Genomic DNA, 17,561 nt, shown 5'->3' on the forward strand with positions numbered 1-17,561 from the left:
TAAGACATCTAACAGGCTAAATAGCCAGGAAGATGCCAAAATTTTCAAATTAACACATATTAGGTAGACCTTGACTTGTGACCATTTGTTTAGTGATTGTTCGAAGATACAACAACACTTATGACTGCTTTTCATACTTATGACCACTGCATTATCCCCAGGGGTAGCTTTCTCCCAGTGTAACAACCGGTTTGCTAATCGTGTGCTTCGCACAGCTATCGCAATTACTTACCTTCAATGTTACTTCAGGGAAGTAACACAGCTGAGGCGTGACAATCTGCTCTGCCGCCCGAATCATCTGAGGAGATATAGGTGAGTACAGCGCAGGTGTGAGTGGGCAAGCCCTGTCACATTGAACCGTTTTGGAGGCAGCTGATCATCATAGCTCCCCCGTACCAGTCCAAACTGGGAGAATCCCACCCCTGAGTATCCCCGTGATCACGTGATCAAAATTTGGATGCTTGGCAATTGGCATGCATATGTGACAGTTGCCGTATCATGCAGTGTCATCACCTTTTGATAAGCAAAGTCAATGGGGAAGCTGGATTTCCTTAACAGTTACCAACTTAACAACTGTGGCAAGAAAGTCATAAAATGGGACAAAAACTCAACAATTCGTTGCTTAGCAATGGAAATTGTGGACTCAATTGTGGTCGTAAGTCAAGGACTAGCTGTATCACTACTGGTAGCTATAAAGATGGCCTTGTGCCAAAGCTCAACCATCTGGCAGGATTCTTCAGAAGAAATACCAAAATGGGTTCAAGTGTTTGGACTAATTTGCCTTATGTGAGGGGGGGGAAGGAGAGGAAGGGAGGGGGAAGGGAGAGAGGGAGAGAGGGGGAGGGAGGGAGGGAGGGAGGGAGGGGGAGAGAGAGAGATCGCAAGTAAAAGAATTGTCTTCTGAGTATATTCATTGCTATCCAAGTTTAAATTTAATAGGATTCTCATTTTTGGAAGACAAATGTGAGTTATATTTGGGGGTCAGGCATGTCTTCATTGATGCCAGTTCTCTGGCTTAAAGTCAGCTTCCATGCTTTTTTAGTTAATAGTGTGCTATTCAAAAGCCACTCCACCCTCCCACATGGCATAGCAGAGGTGCATTACAATGAGACCTCTGCTTTAATTCAACTCCCATTTTACAGTAGCCCCGAAATCCAAGCTACACTGTGGCTCTAGGGAAGAATCCAGTCCCTTCCACTTGAGCAGGAAACCAGCCAAGGAATTATTTTAAATCCAATTTGATACTTTGTGCAGGCCAAGAATTTTCAGCATGTGTAATCTGGAGGAGTATAAACCACAACACTAACCGTTTTATGCTTCCAGAAGGCGAATGGAACAGACGCTGCTTTTTAGCAGCTTCCCAGTTTACTGTAAGAGGGAATTGATAGTGACGCTAAACTTTCCAGAAACATATTCATAAGAGGAAGCTGTTGTCATGGTGGTACTGTGCAATTAAAAGCATTCAAACCTCACTAGGTTTGTATTTGGCACCGAACAGGACATGAAGTATGGATTTTCAGCCAATGATACGGGATTTTTACATTTCACCATAGATGTGACTCAAAGTTTTGGACAATTAAAAGTAAAACCCTTTGTCATGTTTGAACAATTGCTTTGTGTTCTCTGTTCTCTCGTGCACATTGGGCAACAAATGTTTCCAAGTTATTCCAACACAAGGAACGCTGCCATCACATTCATTTTGTAGGCTGCCCCAAATAGTACCGCTTTTACTTTAAAAAAATAAAAAATAAAATGTCCTTAAAAACAAGAAAGTTGCTCAAAGCCCCAATAATAATTTAGCTCAACGCCATATCTGTTTAGCCAACAAGACGTTTGTGAATGGAACTAAATAAAAATGCCCATTTCTAGTTGCCCATCACCCAAATAATAATTTAGCTCCACTCCAGATTTACTTATCCATCAAGAACATTTGTGAATAGAGCGAAATAAAAGTTCCATTTCTAGCCCAGATTAAGGCAGGGTATGATTATTGAGGCTCCTACTTTGCTGCCAGATGATAAAAACAAAATCCCTTCCCTTCTGAATGGTAGATCTTTTTCAAAACCCCTCCAACTCCATCTCTTGCCTCAGCAGTGTTCCCCATTAGAACACCTGTAATCAGATCATCAGTGGAAGGCAGCCAATCCATGAGGAATCAAGCTACCCATTATGAGGAAAAGTGCACTAAAAGTCTTGATTCTGGATGGGATTACTTATGTAAAGAAGCCATAGAAAATAAAACTAGCATCTTCTTTCTGCCTCGTGTTCTTCAAGTCCAAACAGTGTCTTGTGTTCATGTAAGATGTCTATCTAACCTTACATTTGTCTATCTAACCTTACATGGTTGTAGAAGATTTTGAGAGGCTGGGGAGAAGCGTTTAGGAATATAGACGAGAACCCAAAAATTGTCAACAGAAAAAAAACTTCTCCACTAGACATATACAATCATCATTTCTCCATTTGAAGGTGTTTTTAATTAGATTCTTCCCCCTTTGTATTTAATAATAATAATAAAAACACAGCAAAGATACATACCTGCGTGAGCATAACTGAAGATGTGAAGTTACCTCCCTACTATCAGAGACAGTACTGGAATGGAATCTGTGATTACACTTTTATCAGTGTTGTTCAAGAATCAAATTTGCTTGCTCTCGTTCCTGTGTTACATCTGAAACTAAAGCAAAACCTTTATACTGCTGCAGTTTTGCTGAACTTGTGGGACAATTTGTTCTTCCATTCATGGAAACCTTTGCCCTCCCCACCCTTCATTTGCCTCTAAGCAAATTATCAGAGATTTCTTTATTATCGCTGTATATGACCGCCAACGCACATAGGGTACATTAAGGATACGGAGTGGAAGTGGTAGCATTTTGTTTCCCTTTTATGCGGAGTGGTGTGAAGGGACTTTTGTTCCTCTGAGACCAGCACTACACTGGGTCCTTCTTACATCATCGTTTGCACTGTACATGGGGCTTTTGACAGTCCCAGAAATGAAGACTACTATGGAGTTACTTCAAGCCTCTTTTAAGTGAAACACTATGGTGAAAGTGCATATAGTTGCCCTGCATATGGTGATCTTTAATGAATTTCTTTAATTAATAATGTTATACCATTTAAAAAAGAAGTGGAAAAGTTTCTGTCTAATTCCTCTCTTGTTTTAGAACAATGCAAGTATTATGAAGTTAGAATAAAATCTCATATTGGCCAAATGCTATCCATTCCCATCAACTTAAACATAGCAAGAACATTTTTGTTCACCTTTTAAATGTGACAGATCCCCAATATTGCCACCTCCTTCCCACCTTAAGTGAGTATTTGTAAGAAAAAGTGTAATTATACTAATTACTATTTATAGGTCAGGAACATCTGTTAAAATTCATCTGTAACTATTTCAGGATTAAAATAATCAAGGTCATAAAACAACACTTCAGCAACTGATCTAGATAGCTAATTCTTTATAATCTTTTAAATACCACTTAGCATTCTTCATTCTGAAGGATGTTGTATGTCATTTTTCTCCAGTTATTTCTATTAACTGTTCCAAAAGCATTTCAGTAAAATTATCAGATTCAAACAAGATGCAGAGAGTGAAATAAAACGTATTTTCACAATTCCTTCAGGGAAGTACTGTATGTGGGACATGAGTTGGCTCAAGCGAGGAGAAGAAAGGTTTTACATCAGAGGTCTCCAAACTTGGCAACTTTAAGACTTGTGGACTTCAACTCCCAGAATTCAACTCCCAGATCTCCAAGTTTGGAGATCATTGTTTTACGTATCTTTATGTAACTCACAATACTGAAACAAAGCACAATGTGCTTGGGAAACACACTCCTCTTCATGAAATTTTGCCATTGATAACTATCATTTAAAAATAATTCTGAAAACAGAGGAAAGCTGTTGAAGGGTGTATCTGTGTCAACTCCTTAGGAAACACTGTGGATATACAGTAGTTTATGAAGTTGTTAAGTTACCTACCCAAATATAAAATAGCTTTTTCACCTTCATGTTCCAGTTTTTTTTTTACCAACAGTTAACATATACATAACAACATCTCAATTTGTGGCATTTATTTGAGTAAATATCTGGTAAATAAAGTCATTAATAAAACATTACAAAATTAAATACATTTAAAAAAAGCTTGCCAGTATACATAAAGTCCACAAACATGTATTTCTTCTTTTTAAAAAATAAAATTATGTTCAGAGCACCCTTGATATAAAATGCCAGACTAGCATCTACCAGCAGATGGTAGCTTGTGAAATATTACAGCAGTGTTCCTCAACCTTGGCAAATTTAAAATGTGTGTACTTCCAACTCCCAGAATTCCTCAGCCAGCATGCTATTAGGTTGCTAAAGTTGGGAAACACTGCATTAGAACAAAGAATGTTTTCCTGAAGAGTTTGGGGAACAAGCTTTCACCTCTACAACCTAGGTCACTTAGCCAACCAGCCAGACATCCTACCAAGTTGGATGTCAAAATAGAAAGCGATAGCTGGATATTCTTATTATAAGAAGGGATGGGTTGACTTGCATTTCCCCTCTCTCCAAGATATCTATGGAGATAGTCTCTCTCCAAGACTTTCCCATAATGGTATTGGCCTTTTTCTTGCTGTCCTATTGGATCCTTTTAGCAGTAGGTTGATCAATCCTAGCAGATCATAAAATGAAGAGAGATTGTATCTGGCTGAACCTCAAAGTTGGTAACAGTACCTAAAAAATTCAAGCCCTTGGACCCCAGTTTACTTATGTGTTGCTTTGTGAATAGAGGCATTTGTTGCAATGCTTTTAACAGTGGCAGCACCCCCATTGAATAAACGGCATCCCTCTCCCCTCCCCTCCCTGCCCGCAACACCACATTGGTTATAACTTCGGTTTATATTGTTACTTAGAGCACATTTCATTTCCACCGATGTGAATCAATAGTAACACTCACTTGATAATTTATGTACACAAGCACAAGAACCTGAACATCCATGAGTCTGGTGTACAACTTAATGATCAAACTGGTTGTAAAGGAACAGCGTTTCCCTAGTAGCTTTTACCTCAGGCAGAATTACTGCCTAGGAAAGTCCCTCTAAAATGGATGTTTTCCCCTCTATCTTGATCATCCGCAGGTAGTAAAAGCAGCATCCATAACGTTGCTATCTGTGATAAAATAAAATCACACTTGAAAAAACTGCCTTAAACAGAAGGGGTTGGATTCTTTAAAATGTCAGAATTCAACCAAAAAAGAGAAAATTGCTCATAACGATCAAACTAGCAGGTGTCCTATTTAATAGTTCCAGTTTATTGATCACTTCTCCCAAGAGGGCTCCGTGTTCACTTATATACTCTTCTTTTGAGGAGGGCTCAGTTTCCTCATCCCTCTTATCCGAGTTAGAAGTTCTTTGATAAAATCCTAGAAGGAAAAAAAAAAAAAGGGGGGGGAATCACTGATTAAAAATAATAGTAAGTATCTTCAAGATGCAACTCATCTTCACCCTCCACTGTTCTTACATATCAAACACAGGAAGTCCTCGACTTACGATCACAATTAAGCCGCACATTTTTGTGGCTAAGTGAGACATTTGTTAAGCGAATTCTGCCTCATTTTACGACTCTTCTTGTCACGGTTGTTAAGTGAATCACTTCAGTTGTTAAGTTACTAACACAGTTGTCAAGTGAGTCTTCTTTTCCCATTTGACTTTGCTTGTCAGAAGATTACCAAAGCAGATCGCATGACCCACCCGGGATACCGCAACCGTCATAAATATGAGTCAGTTGCCAAGTGTCTGAATTTTGCTCATGTGACCACAGGAATGCTGCCACGGTCACAAGTATGAAAAACAGTCACCAGTCACTTGTTTCAATGCCCTGGTGGCACAGTGGTTAGAATGCAGTACTGCAGGCTACTTCTGCTGACTGCTGACTTACTGCAGTTCAGCAGTTTGATTCTTACAAGCTCAAGGTTGACTCAAGCCTTTCCTTTTGACGTTGGCAAAATGTGGACCCAGATGTTGGGGGCAATATGCTGACTCTGTAAACCTCTTAGACAGGTCTGTAAAGCACTGTGAAGCAGTATATAAATGAACTGTTGTAAATTGAGTGCTAGCCATTCAATTAGACTTAGACTTAGAATTCTTTTATTGGCCAAGTGTGATTGGACACACAAGGAATTTGTCTTGATGCAAATGCTCTCTGATACATTCGTCAAAACTCAAGAATCATAAGGTACAACACTTAATAATAGTCATAGGGTACAATAAGCAATCAAATCATACTAGGAAACAGTCCATATAAATTGTAAGAATACAAGAGACAGTCATACAGTTACAAGAGGGAGGGGAAGGGTGATAAGGAGTGATGAGAAGATTAATAGTAATAGTAGTGCAGACTTTGTAAATAGTTGGACAGTGTTGAGGAAATTATTTGTTTAGCAGAGTTTTTGGGGAAAAACTGTTCTTGTGTCTAGTTGTTCTGGTGTGCAGTGCTCTATAGAGTCACTTTGAGGGTAGGAGTTGGAACAGTTTATGTCCGGGATGTGAGGGGTCTGTAAATATTTTCACAGCCCTCTTTTTGACTTGTCCAGTATACAGGTCCTCGATTGAAGGCAGGTGGGTAGTAATTGTTTTTTCTGCAGTCCTAAGTATCCTCTGAAGTCTGTGTCTGTCCTGTTGGGTTGCAGAACCAAACCAGACAGTTATAGAGGTGCAGATGACAGACTCAATAATTCCTCTGTAGAACTGGATCAGCAGCTCCTTGGGCAGTTTGAGCTTTCTGAGTTGGCGCAGAAAGAACATTCTTTCTTGTGCTTTTTTGATGACGTTTTTGGTGTTAGGTGTCAATTTTAGGTCATGTGATACAGTAGAACATAGAAATTTGAAGGTCTTTACTGTTGATACTGTGTTGTCTAGTATTGTAAGAGGTGGTAGCATGGGAGGGTTTCTTCTAAAGTCTACCATTATTTCTATGGTTTTGAGTGTGTTCAGTTCCAGATTGTTCCGGTTACACCATGAGGCAAGTTGTACAACCTTCCGTCTGTATGCGGATTCGTTGTTGTCTTGAATGAGACCAATTCTCTTCAAACCTCCTACATGAAAGTGCTCCTAAATCAAGATACAGCCAATCAAATCACCACTTCTGAATTCTAAAGAACTAAAGCCATTGCCAGGATTCTATGGCAGAAGGAGCCCATATAAAGTGTGAGGCTCTAAAGAAGCTTTCTACCATTCTAATGAACTTGCTTCATTCAGTTGCAGAGGGCAGTTGCTACCATCGTAGCAAAGGGCAATATTTTTTTTCCTGCAAACTTCTAAAAGACTACTCGCCTTATCAGTTTAATCTCCATTCAGCATGTCCTCTCCATTCTTGCTAAAAGGTAGATCTGCTCAAATGAATAAAAATTCTTAATTCTTTTCAGCAAATACAAAAATAGACTCTGGTCCATGAAACATAATTCATCAGATACAAAATCGATTAAAATGGTTCTTAACCTGGATTCCAAAAATAAGGATACAGTGTAAAGTTTTTAGTATGGACAAATTAAAATTAAGCGAATATATGACCAAAACATGACAAAAAACATTCCATTTCAGAATGCTTTTACGTTATCATTTAAGATTTTACAAGATCTCAAGTGGAAATTTGCTTGCTTGATCGTTTTCAGTCTCATAAAAGTCATTGTTTTGCAGGACACTAATAAACAAAATGCAACATTTTGACAATCAGTCAATTATCATCATCCAGGTACAAAATAATAGTCAACAGTAAATTGATCGTGGAAGTGGTCCTTTTTATTTGCTTTTTGGAACTTGCTTTGCATTTTTTTGTCTACAAGGGCTATGACTTCGTGTTTTCCCAGTGTGGAGTGCAGCCATTCCTCATGCAAATTTCAGTAATTCCACTTTCTGGGGTGAGGGGTACATCGATTTTTAAAATTCATTCTTATGTTCTGCTAAATTAGTCTTGCACATTCATGCTGCTTAGCCTATGTATATTTCCTTTTGAATTTGATGGGGATCAACAGAAATGTTTGAGTTTCTTCAGTGTTTTAAATGCCACTTAATTCAGCTATTGTCATATTGAATCTTGACTCATAACTCCTATGTGGATAATGTATTTTTCGGCTAATTGTCTTGATCTTCTCCATGTATACAAGTAAATCCTCAACTTACAACCATTTGTTTAGTGACTGTTCAAAGTTACAATGATACTGAAAAAAATGATTTACCAGTGTTTTTCACACTTATAAGTATTACAGCATCCCCTCAGCCACGTGATCAAAATTTGGACATTTGACAACTGGCCTGTAATTTATTATGGTTGCAGTGTCTCAGGGTCATGCAATTACCTTTTGTGACCGTTTGACAAGCAAATTCAATGGAGAAGCCAGATTCACTTAAGAACCATGTTACTAATTTAACAATTGAAGTGAAACACTTAATAACTTTGGCAAGAAAAGTCATAATATGGGGTAAAACTCACTTAAAAACTGCCTTGCTTAGCAATGGAAAATTTGGGTTCAATTGTAGTCATAAATCAAGGGCTACCTGTATGCCATTATAAGGTATAGTAGCTTCACAATGAATTCTTGTTTTTTTTTTTTTTGAGGTTTTGCCACTTCATTTCCAGATGAAATGTACAGAGGGAGAGGGAGGATGATACAGTCATCTTCTTGAAACCTTTTAAAGTGTTATTTTCCTGTGCTTTATGTTCCATGTGACACCTCAGTGAAGGACCAAACATGTGACTGACTTATCTAGGGTTAACTGGTCTTTATTATGTACCTGCTTCTGTATTTGACAACTTGACTAATGTCAAAACAATATGTTTTTATGCATAAACCTGGACCTGTTGTATGCCACTCAGAGTTGCTTTCTGTGAGAAGGGCATCCATATCATTTGCTCATAAGGGTTTCATTGACAGTCTTTGGCTTATGAACTGGCTTTCCAATCCCTCAATGACAATACAGTGGTCTGCACCAAAGAAAGGGCCTAGAGAAGGCATGTCAAGCTCACAGCCTGGCCACGCCCATCACCATTTTAGCAAAGGGGGAAAAAGTTGTGATATGTCACATGACAATAGAATACCTTTATTGTCATTGCATTCTACAAATACGATGAAATTTGAAAGCTACTCCAGCACAGTGCCCCAAACACCACATCACAATCACACTACAGACAACACATGTTGTCGCGAGTTTGACACTCCTGGCCTAGAGAATTCTTTCCAGTGCTAGGGAGCATGCAGGAATGGTTGGAGTGACGTTCTCGTTTAGAAGATTGGAGTTCATGTCAATCCTTTTTTTTTAAGATTACTTTGTCTCCAAAGTGCTTTTTTCCAAAAGGGCAACTGAACTTGTGTCATTCATCAGTTCAGCTGATGAAGCATCTTTGATGAGAAATGATATGTCTTCTTCTTCTTCTTCCTAAAAAAACAGTCCAGTTGTCTTTTTTTTTCGGGGGTGGGGGGTGGCGGGGAAGCACCTTTGAAATAGCTATGACCTGAATGACTGAGAATCTCCACAGACATTAAGGCTGCATTGTTTCTAGCACATACTGTATATAGAGAGGTATGTTGAGATGAAATCAATTGTTTCCTTCCGGTAGCTTCTGAAGACTCAACAAGGTCACTTAATCTAATTAGGTCTAACTTTGCTAACTGAGGGCCAAGCTTAATTTTAGACAGGGCTATGGAAAGGCAAAAAAATCTGAGCAAGTTGGTAATTTTTGAAGAAACATGAAATTTTGACATCTGAACCTACTTCCTATTTTTTAGCCAACTAGGCACTGTGGTAATGTATTTTAAAAACCTGTGCATTGATTCTCGTAATAAAGAACTGATTTCCCCAATCCTAGGTTTCATCTGAATAAATCAGAAGGCACTAAACAAACATTTTCTGCTCAAATATTAATGGCACTTTCCTTAAAACACCATCACTGAAATTTCACACTAAGCATAACTCTATTTTAGGATGCTATCTGGAAAATGGAACTAAGTATTTATTAATAGCATAAAGGCACTCATTAGTTATAATAGCCAAACATTTCCTAGAGGCTTCTGATGCCAGGAGCTTATCTTTCCAGGCAATAAAGCTATTTGAAAGTGCCAGTGGCTTGAGACTCCCAAGTGCCCAATAAAAGGTACAATTATACATACTTTTTAGAGCAAAACACAAATTGTCGCAACATTGTCTTTTTGGTCTGCGACTGGGCTTTTATTTTGCCATTTCCTCATTTGGAGGAAATACTGTGTACAACTGGTTTGCAAAGAATATCCTCCTCAAGGCTTAGGTTACGGGGACAGAAACTATTTTTAATTGTTGGCACCCACCAAGCTTACTCTTAAGATAAGGCATCCCTACGTCCAAAAATAAAAAAAAATGCAGCATTCACTACTTGTAGAGCATAAATCCAATGCATGTGAACAACAGAAATAAAGAGAGAATATCCTGCATGTTAAAAAGCTAGGGATATAATGAAAGCCATGGAAAAACAATCCAACAGCAGGGTGTTTGTTTGGCAAGGTGTAAAGCTGGTGTCTAAACAGCCACGAAAGATATCCAAATGCTTTGCACTGATGCTACAAGCAATGGTACAACACATTTAAATCACTAATCTTAGAGAGTTGCCTTATGCAGTGTATCAGAGCTTTGATCCACTCTTATTGCCTACCTTAGCTTTCCTAAGTCACCAGGGTTGAATTCATATCAAAGGAGACTTAACCTTAGTTTTCCCTAAATGGTGCCCTGCAGATGTATTAGTTTACAATTCAAAAGTAATGAAAAATGGCATATACCATATAGACAGCACCAGGTGGGGAAGATTGCGTGTAGCAGAGAGCTGTGGTGGTACAGTGGTTAGAATGCAGTACTGCAAGTTGACTCTGCATTCCACTGCCAGCAATTTGATCCTGACCAGCTCAAGGTTGACTCGCCCTTGTATCCTTCCAAGGTCAGTAAAATGAGCACCCAGATTGTTGGGGCCAATATGCTGATTCTGTAAACTGTTCAGCATTATACATACTATAAAGCATTATGGACCGGTATATAAGTCTAAATCGGAAGCAATATGCTGACTTTGTTAACCATTCAGAGCATGCTGTAAAGGATTATGGAGTGGTATAAAATCCTGCCTACTGCTCTTGCTATTGTAACATTTCGCTAAAGATTTAAAAATAAGCTTGTAGCCCACATCATGTCCAAATGCAGAATGTATCAGATCTCTTCAAAATATCAGTGTTGTTACATAAGCTGCCCAAAAGCTGAACTATGGACTATTATTATGGAAGGAGTTTTGCCTCAAGATTAACAGGCAAAGATATTCAAAATATGCTACCATCACCACAACTAAGACTATTGCTACTGTGCTTCTTCTGACAAAAATTACTGCCTATAAAATCTTCAGAAGATTTAGTTCTTAGGAACTTTGGGGGAGGGAGGATGACAAACTTCCCATATTCTGCCACATGGGTTTACAGGACATAAGCAGTTGTTTACATCAATGCAAATTTCCTGTAAGTTTTTTCTTCTCTGAATTCAGAAACCACAAGTGACAATACGTAGTATGAGAACATCAGGCTTGTTGTCAGGAACACAAACATGGCGGTATATATCTTTTTAAAAATAGCACATTTGTTTGTTTATTTATTTAATGTATTTAGCCACACATCTCGCAAATACAGCTAACAATACCTAAAAAGAATTTAAACAAATTTTTGACAGAATAAATTACAGCATAGATGCTGAAAACACAATTGAATTACCTCTAATAATTTGTATTTTCCAGATGGTAATATAGAAATAAAGCCGTGGGGTGATTCTGTGCATTATATTCCTATAGTTGAACTTTCTAAATTTTGTTTCTGACAGAACAGAATAACAATCTATTGAATCAGGGATTAAATTTCTTCCACCAAATCTTTCCAATGATTATGGTATTTTGATACCATGCTTCTCACAAAATAAGGCCGGGCCTTAACATTTTTTGACCCCCCCAAAAAATGGCTAGGCCGTCTTTTTGGGGTTGACTTAATTCCCCCCTTGCATCCTCGGGCGGGCGGGTGGCGACAGCTTGGATGTTGACTTCAGCGTTGGCCACCTGAGGCAGTGATAGCGACCACCCATCCGCAGACAGGGAGGCGAGGTAACAGCCTGCACCGCATCCTCCTCCGAGCTGAGCCCCGCCGAGTGAGCGCCTCTGCCTGATGCCTGTGCCGCTGCAGCGTTTGGAGCTGCCGGCGCATTTGGAGATGCATGGAGACGGGGACGGGCTGGGCGAGGGGTGGAAAGGACGGGTGGCTTCAGGCTCTCTCCGCTGGACCCGCCGGCCAGGGAAGCAGCGCTGCCGTTGCGTCGCCTCGCCTCCCTGTCTGCAGACAGGTGGGCGCTATCACTGCCTCGGGCGGCCTCTCCCGGTGGGCCCTTCAGGTTCAGGCTGGAGGGACTTGGGAAGGAAGCCAAGCTCGGGTAGGCCCGGCTCTTTCGCTTGGCAGGCAGGTGCATACCCGCAGCTTGCTTTCCATGCTCTGCCCAGCCCGCCCGACTCTGGCGAGGCCCTGGCGGGATGAGCAAAGGGCCCAGCGGGGAGGCTCTCGCTGCCTTGGCGAGAGCTCCGCCGCCAGGCAGCAGGACCCGCCTGTCAGCTGCGCTGGATGCCCCAGGCGAAGCTCTTCACGCTCTGCCTGGCACCAGGCAGGGACGGCAGCTGGGCGTTTCTCCCGGGGTGGGCCGATCCTGCGCTGCGGCCCCGGAAGATTCACCTCCCCACGTGGGATTGGGCTGCCCTCTCGGGCAGGGGAGGCTTTGTCGTACCAGTTGTAGGGCATCGTTTTTGAAAGAATTGGCTTTGCTTTCGAAGGGAAGGCGGCGACAGGAGTGCCTGAAGCTGAGTGTCTCCGCCAGGCTCCGGTTGCAGGGAGGAGCCCTGGGTGGCTGCGCGTGGCTGTGCCAAACACCGCAGCGTTGCTCTAAACGCTGCAGCAGCACAGGGAGAAGGGAAAGCAACGGTGGCAGAAGGTCTCCTGATACGAAGTGCCCCACCAACGCTGAAGTCAACACAGGCAGCACCATATCCAGGTATGCAACAAAAGTACTTCCTAACGGCAAGCCCCCCCCCTGCCATCCCCCCCCCATTTCGCATGTTTAATATAGGCCTTAATTTGGGGGGGAGGGGCTTAATTTGATTTTATGCCTATAAAACATGCTGGGCCTTCCTATTGGGGGAGGCCGTATTGTTGGAGAAACATGGTAGGCATGCTATTTTTTTTCAAGAACTGAAAAGTAAACCATGGTCCAATGATATTTTCTAAGTGGGGAGGCCCCGACTAAACAGGGAGGGAGAGAAGGAGGCAGAGAGATGTAGTGTATGTCTATCTCTATACCAGCAGATATCAACTGTTTCAAGGTCATCCCTATTGTTCATACAGCTGCCATAGTCACGCACACTTCAATTATCACTCAACTACTGTGTAAAAGCATTCTTGCAGAGAATAAGGATGGGACCTGACATAAGACTGGTACTTATTTTTAACATACATTAATTCAGCAATGCAAAATCTAGTTTTATAAAATTAAAAAATAATTTTTAAGGTCAAACTCTAGGAATAGCCAACATAGGTGAATTGATTGCATTCTTTGTAGCAGCCATTAACAGTTCTTTTTTTTAATGGCAGGAAAATACTGTCATACATCTCTAAAGGTTGTATGAACTTGCATTTAAATATATCTATGTGTTTTTTTCCCCTCAAGATGATGAAGTACTTTTCCAATCCAAAGAATTAAAATAAATGAAGTTTATAAGCACTACCAAACAATGCTACATCTGACATTAACTCTATAAGTCTGTGTGAGTTGCATTTTTTTATTTTTAATTACATATAATAAACACTGAAAGTAATCATTTATTTGATTGTTGTGTTGATCAGAATATATATAACTGCTGCCTATACAGAAGACTATATCAAGTTTTTACATGTAAAATAATATAAAATTTGTTTACCTCTGTGGGTTTGTAGCAATCTACAAGCGCTTCCTAGAAGTACAATAATAAAAGCATCAGTTATCTTTCATTCCTCCTTTACACGGATAAGAACTGGTTATTTCTGGATAGCTCACAAATCTTATCTAAGGGAAACATATGCAAAACAGGCTTCTCTCATGGGTGTGAAAATCAATCATCCGTCAGCTTAATACTTTGATCCATATTTTAGTAACGTTTTTCCCTTGTCACTCATTATTATGGCAAAAGTATGATAAGTAAATCACTCCCCATGTTAAAGTGTACTATTTTCCTGACCAATAGAAAGTGCCAGATAGACAGTGACATATTCTCGGAAAACCATTCAGGTATGCCATCAAATCACAGGAATGCTAATCCTCATATCACAATGCATAGCTGTGACAGACTTAATTTTACCCTTCTTTATTATGCTTTATGAATCTGCTCTCCAAACATTAAAAGGATGTTCTAGCTTTACTGGCTGAGGAACTCTGGGAGTTGAAGTCCACAAGTCTTAAAGTTGCCAAGGTTGGAGACCCCTGCTCTAGAAGACAGATAGTCTGAATTAAAGTGGGATTTTGTGCCATTCCCCCAAAATCTCTTAAAAATCAAACTAACTTGTAATTTGAGGGCTCTCTCCTCTTCATTAGCAGCATCCAGAAGATCATCAATATCGATTTCTACATCTGGCATCTCTTCTTCCTAGAAAACAAGAAAACTGGGTGAGAAATTCTACTGCATTATATTTTTCACTTCCTTTTTAGCCAGCTCCCAAAATTGAATGGCAGTTCATTCATTCTCTCTAATAATGTACTCTCACACACAAACACCTTTTAAGCCACTCTCCTGACATTTGGCATCGGGCCAGGTTAGACTTGTAGCCAGCTGGCCACTCCTCTGCATATAAAAGAGAAGCAGGTGCCTAGCCCAGCATTTTTTAAAAACAGTAACATGAGCTCTCTGGGCAGAGATTCGGGACATGCTATTTATCCTCTATTACTCCCATGCCAATTAGGCCAAGAGCTGGAAAATTGCACCTGAGCTTTGTAAAGTAGAGGTCACGCATTCACATTTGCATTGTTGGAATCTCTTTTTTTTTTTTGTTTATCCCGAGGAAACCAAGAACAGTTTGTCAGCCTTCCAGGTAAACCAGAAAGGAAACAAAACTAAATAAGCTAATTCTACTTTATTGCAAGGCTACATTAACAGAATCTTGCAAGTCTGAAGGCACAAACTTCCCCTGCCACTTTTAAATGTGTGATCAATTAGGGCCAGTTCTGCCTAAGTTTGCTTGTTCTCTAGTTATTTAGTCCTTGAGGGTTCCTCCCGTCTGATTGTCTCTTAGGCAGCATCTCTTCCCCTGGTTCCTTCAAGGTTATTCACACATTCTATTCAGTGGTGGGATTCAAAGATTTTTTTACCACTGGTTTGGTGGGTGTAGCTTGGTGGGTGCGCTTTGCGCGCGTGCCCACATTTTGCGTGCATGCACCAAATACGCACTTTGCGCAGGCACAGCGGTGTTTGCGCAGGCACAGAGGCGTTCCAATTCACCTCCTACAAGCCTGCACTCTCCCGGTCGCTTCAGCAGCTGCCGCGCAGCACCCTGCTGGGCCACGCAAAGCAGCTGCGCTTCAAAAGCAGGGGATAAAAGTGAGTATGGGAGCCCGGGCAGAGAGCTGGGCCCAACAGCAGAGTGGCGGAGAGAATCGGTTCAGTCTCTGCTGCTCATCGGTGCTACCAGCTCGGCAGAACCGGGCCAAACCGGTAGAATACCACCACTGATTCCATTACACAGTTCTAAGTCTCCTGAACTACTAACATCACTACTGCCAAACAATTGCAAATGTGTACATGGAAAGAAGAGCAGACAAAAAGGAAAACGGGCAACCTACTTAGGAGAGCCTCTCTCCCCTCCCCAAGACAATGGTGTCAGCTTCAGGGGGAAAAATAAGTTATCTCCTATAATTGTATTCAATATAATCAAGGGGGGATGAGATCTTGTGTGAAATTAAGCTGCTCTTAAAATAGAATCATACAGAAAGTGTAGCCTAAAGCACATTGCTGAAACAGATTCTATGATTCATTAAAAAAAGTCGATGAAGTTGAGAGAAAAAAGCAACAACAGTTAATTTTTTGGTGCATACACTGCCAAAACAAGACCAAGAAAGCCAAACAAAACCTAGCTCTATTAAAATAAATCAATATTTTTCAGGTTACCAACAATTGTAAGAACCAATTCTTAGATTAATGTGATTTCTCCATGAATCTTCTGAGTTAATTTTTTTTAAACAAAGCTCTTTTTAACATTATTCTGCTTTTAAGAACTAAGTACGGATAAGTACTTCCATTAAATTGTTGATTCTAGGTCCAAGCATCTCAGAAATTTGTCAGAAATATATGCACTATTCTTTTTCTGAAGCTGATCTGCCCAGGGATCAACTTCAAAGACATGCCAATTCAATTTATAGCACATGAACTTAGAGAAAACATGTGGTAAAGTTCATCAGGATAGCTCAGAAGTAGACAAAAAATAAGGAGCTAAAGAGGATGCTTAAATTTTACAACACACCAAGGTTACATAACAGCAACACCAATTTAATAGCAAGAAGGTCACTATAAGTTGCTGTAGACCATCCTATCCAAGACCAAACTATCCAAGTCACTGTATCATGATGCCTGATATTTCTTGCCTCCTGATCAAGTATTACTTTCCTAAAGAGCTGTCTACTCTGGCAGACCGGATAAATACACATATATGTAAGCATTTCTATCAGGAAGCGCAAACTGTGAACTCTTCTTTATATCATGAAATAAATTACCAGATCTCTCATTAAAAGAGATGAATGTATGGCTAGCCAGAAAGCAGCCATCTTCTGCAAAACAGAAAGCTCCAGTCTGACACTGTCCGGGTGAATGTTCTACATGAGCTATGCAGTTGTACATTACGGTCTAACTGTTTATATCCTGTATCTGTGGTGAAGTTTAGAGATCCCTTTAGATCACCCTTCAATTTGCATATACTTTTTTAAAAACTATAACCTATAACCATAGGTTTTAGTACTTATAACCATCTTCCAGTAGAAGCCAGTTAAACAATCTAGCTATAAATTAACTTAACAGAAGACTGACATTTTCAAAGTTCTCGCTGCTGAGGAAATAATACTTAGCAATTAGCCAATCCCCAAATCATGAGAAAAGTACTGCTAAGAATCCTGATTTTAATTGTGACTATTTCTTTGTGCCTCTGCAAAGAATCTACAGGACAGCATTATAACTTTGGTGGGCCCTAAGAACTTTTGCTTTTGAGTCCCTCTCACCTTAAAAATAATAATATTAAGATTAAGATTATTATTTAATTATAAAATTAAAATTATATTTCAAATTATAATTTCATTATATTTTACAGAAAAATAGAGAATAGTATATATGGGTGTTACTTTGTAATCATTATCCGTTGTTGGTAATTATGATGTCTCTCACATATCAAAAAGGGCGTTGGTACTTACCTGATAGGCCCGTTCTCTGTGAGCTGTGAAGAGCATCCAGAAGTGGGAGGTGCTTCAATCTCTTCTGGAAAGGCTGGG

General features: G+C 40.0%; 1 protein-coding gene across 2 annotated transcripts in view; it reads right to left on the reverse strand.

Annotated features, from left to right (window-relative positions):
- Positions 1-4,052: 4,052 nt before the first annotated feature.
- Positions 4,053-17,561, reverse strand: part of PPP1R14C (protein phosphatase 1 regulatory inhibitor subunit 14C) — a 67,108-nt gene continuing 53,599 nt past the window's right edge. Inside the window, exons 2-4 of one of the 2 annotated variants that reach the window (XM_026666253.2) lie at positions 14,596-14,679; positions 13,978-14,010; positions 4,053-5,398 (exon numbers count right to left, since the gene is read on the reverse strand). In XM_026666253.2, coding sequence (XP_026522038.1) covers positions 5,324-5,398; positions 13,978-14,010; positions 14,596-14,679 — 192 coding nt within the window. In that variant the 3' untranslated portion in view covers positions 4,053-5,323. The remainder of the gene's footprint in view (positions 5,399-13,977; positions 14,011-14,595; positions 14,680-17,561) is intronic. The other variant, XM_087970161.1, reaches the window with a different exon arrangement.

The sequence above is a fragment of the Notechis scutatus genome, chromosome 1 (genome assembly GCF_049901735.1).
Source record: "Notechis scutatus isolate UNSWTSFEM ecotype Mainland chromosome 1, rNotScu1.2, whole genome shotgun sequence".
Classification (NCBI taxonomy): domain Eukaryota; kingdom Metazoa; phylum Chordata; class Lepidosauria; order Squamata; family Elapidae; genus Notechis; species Notechis scutatus.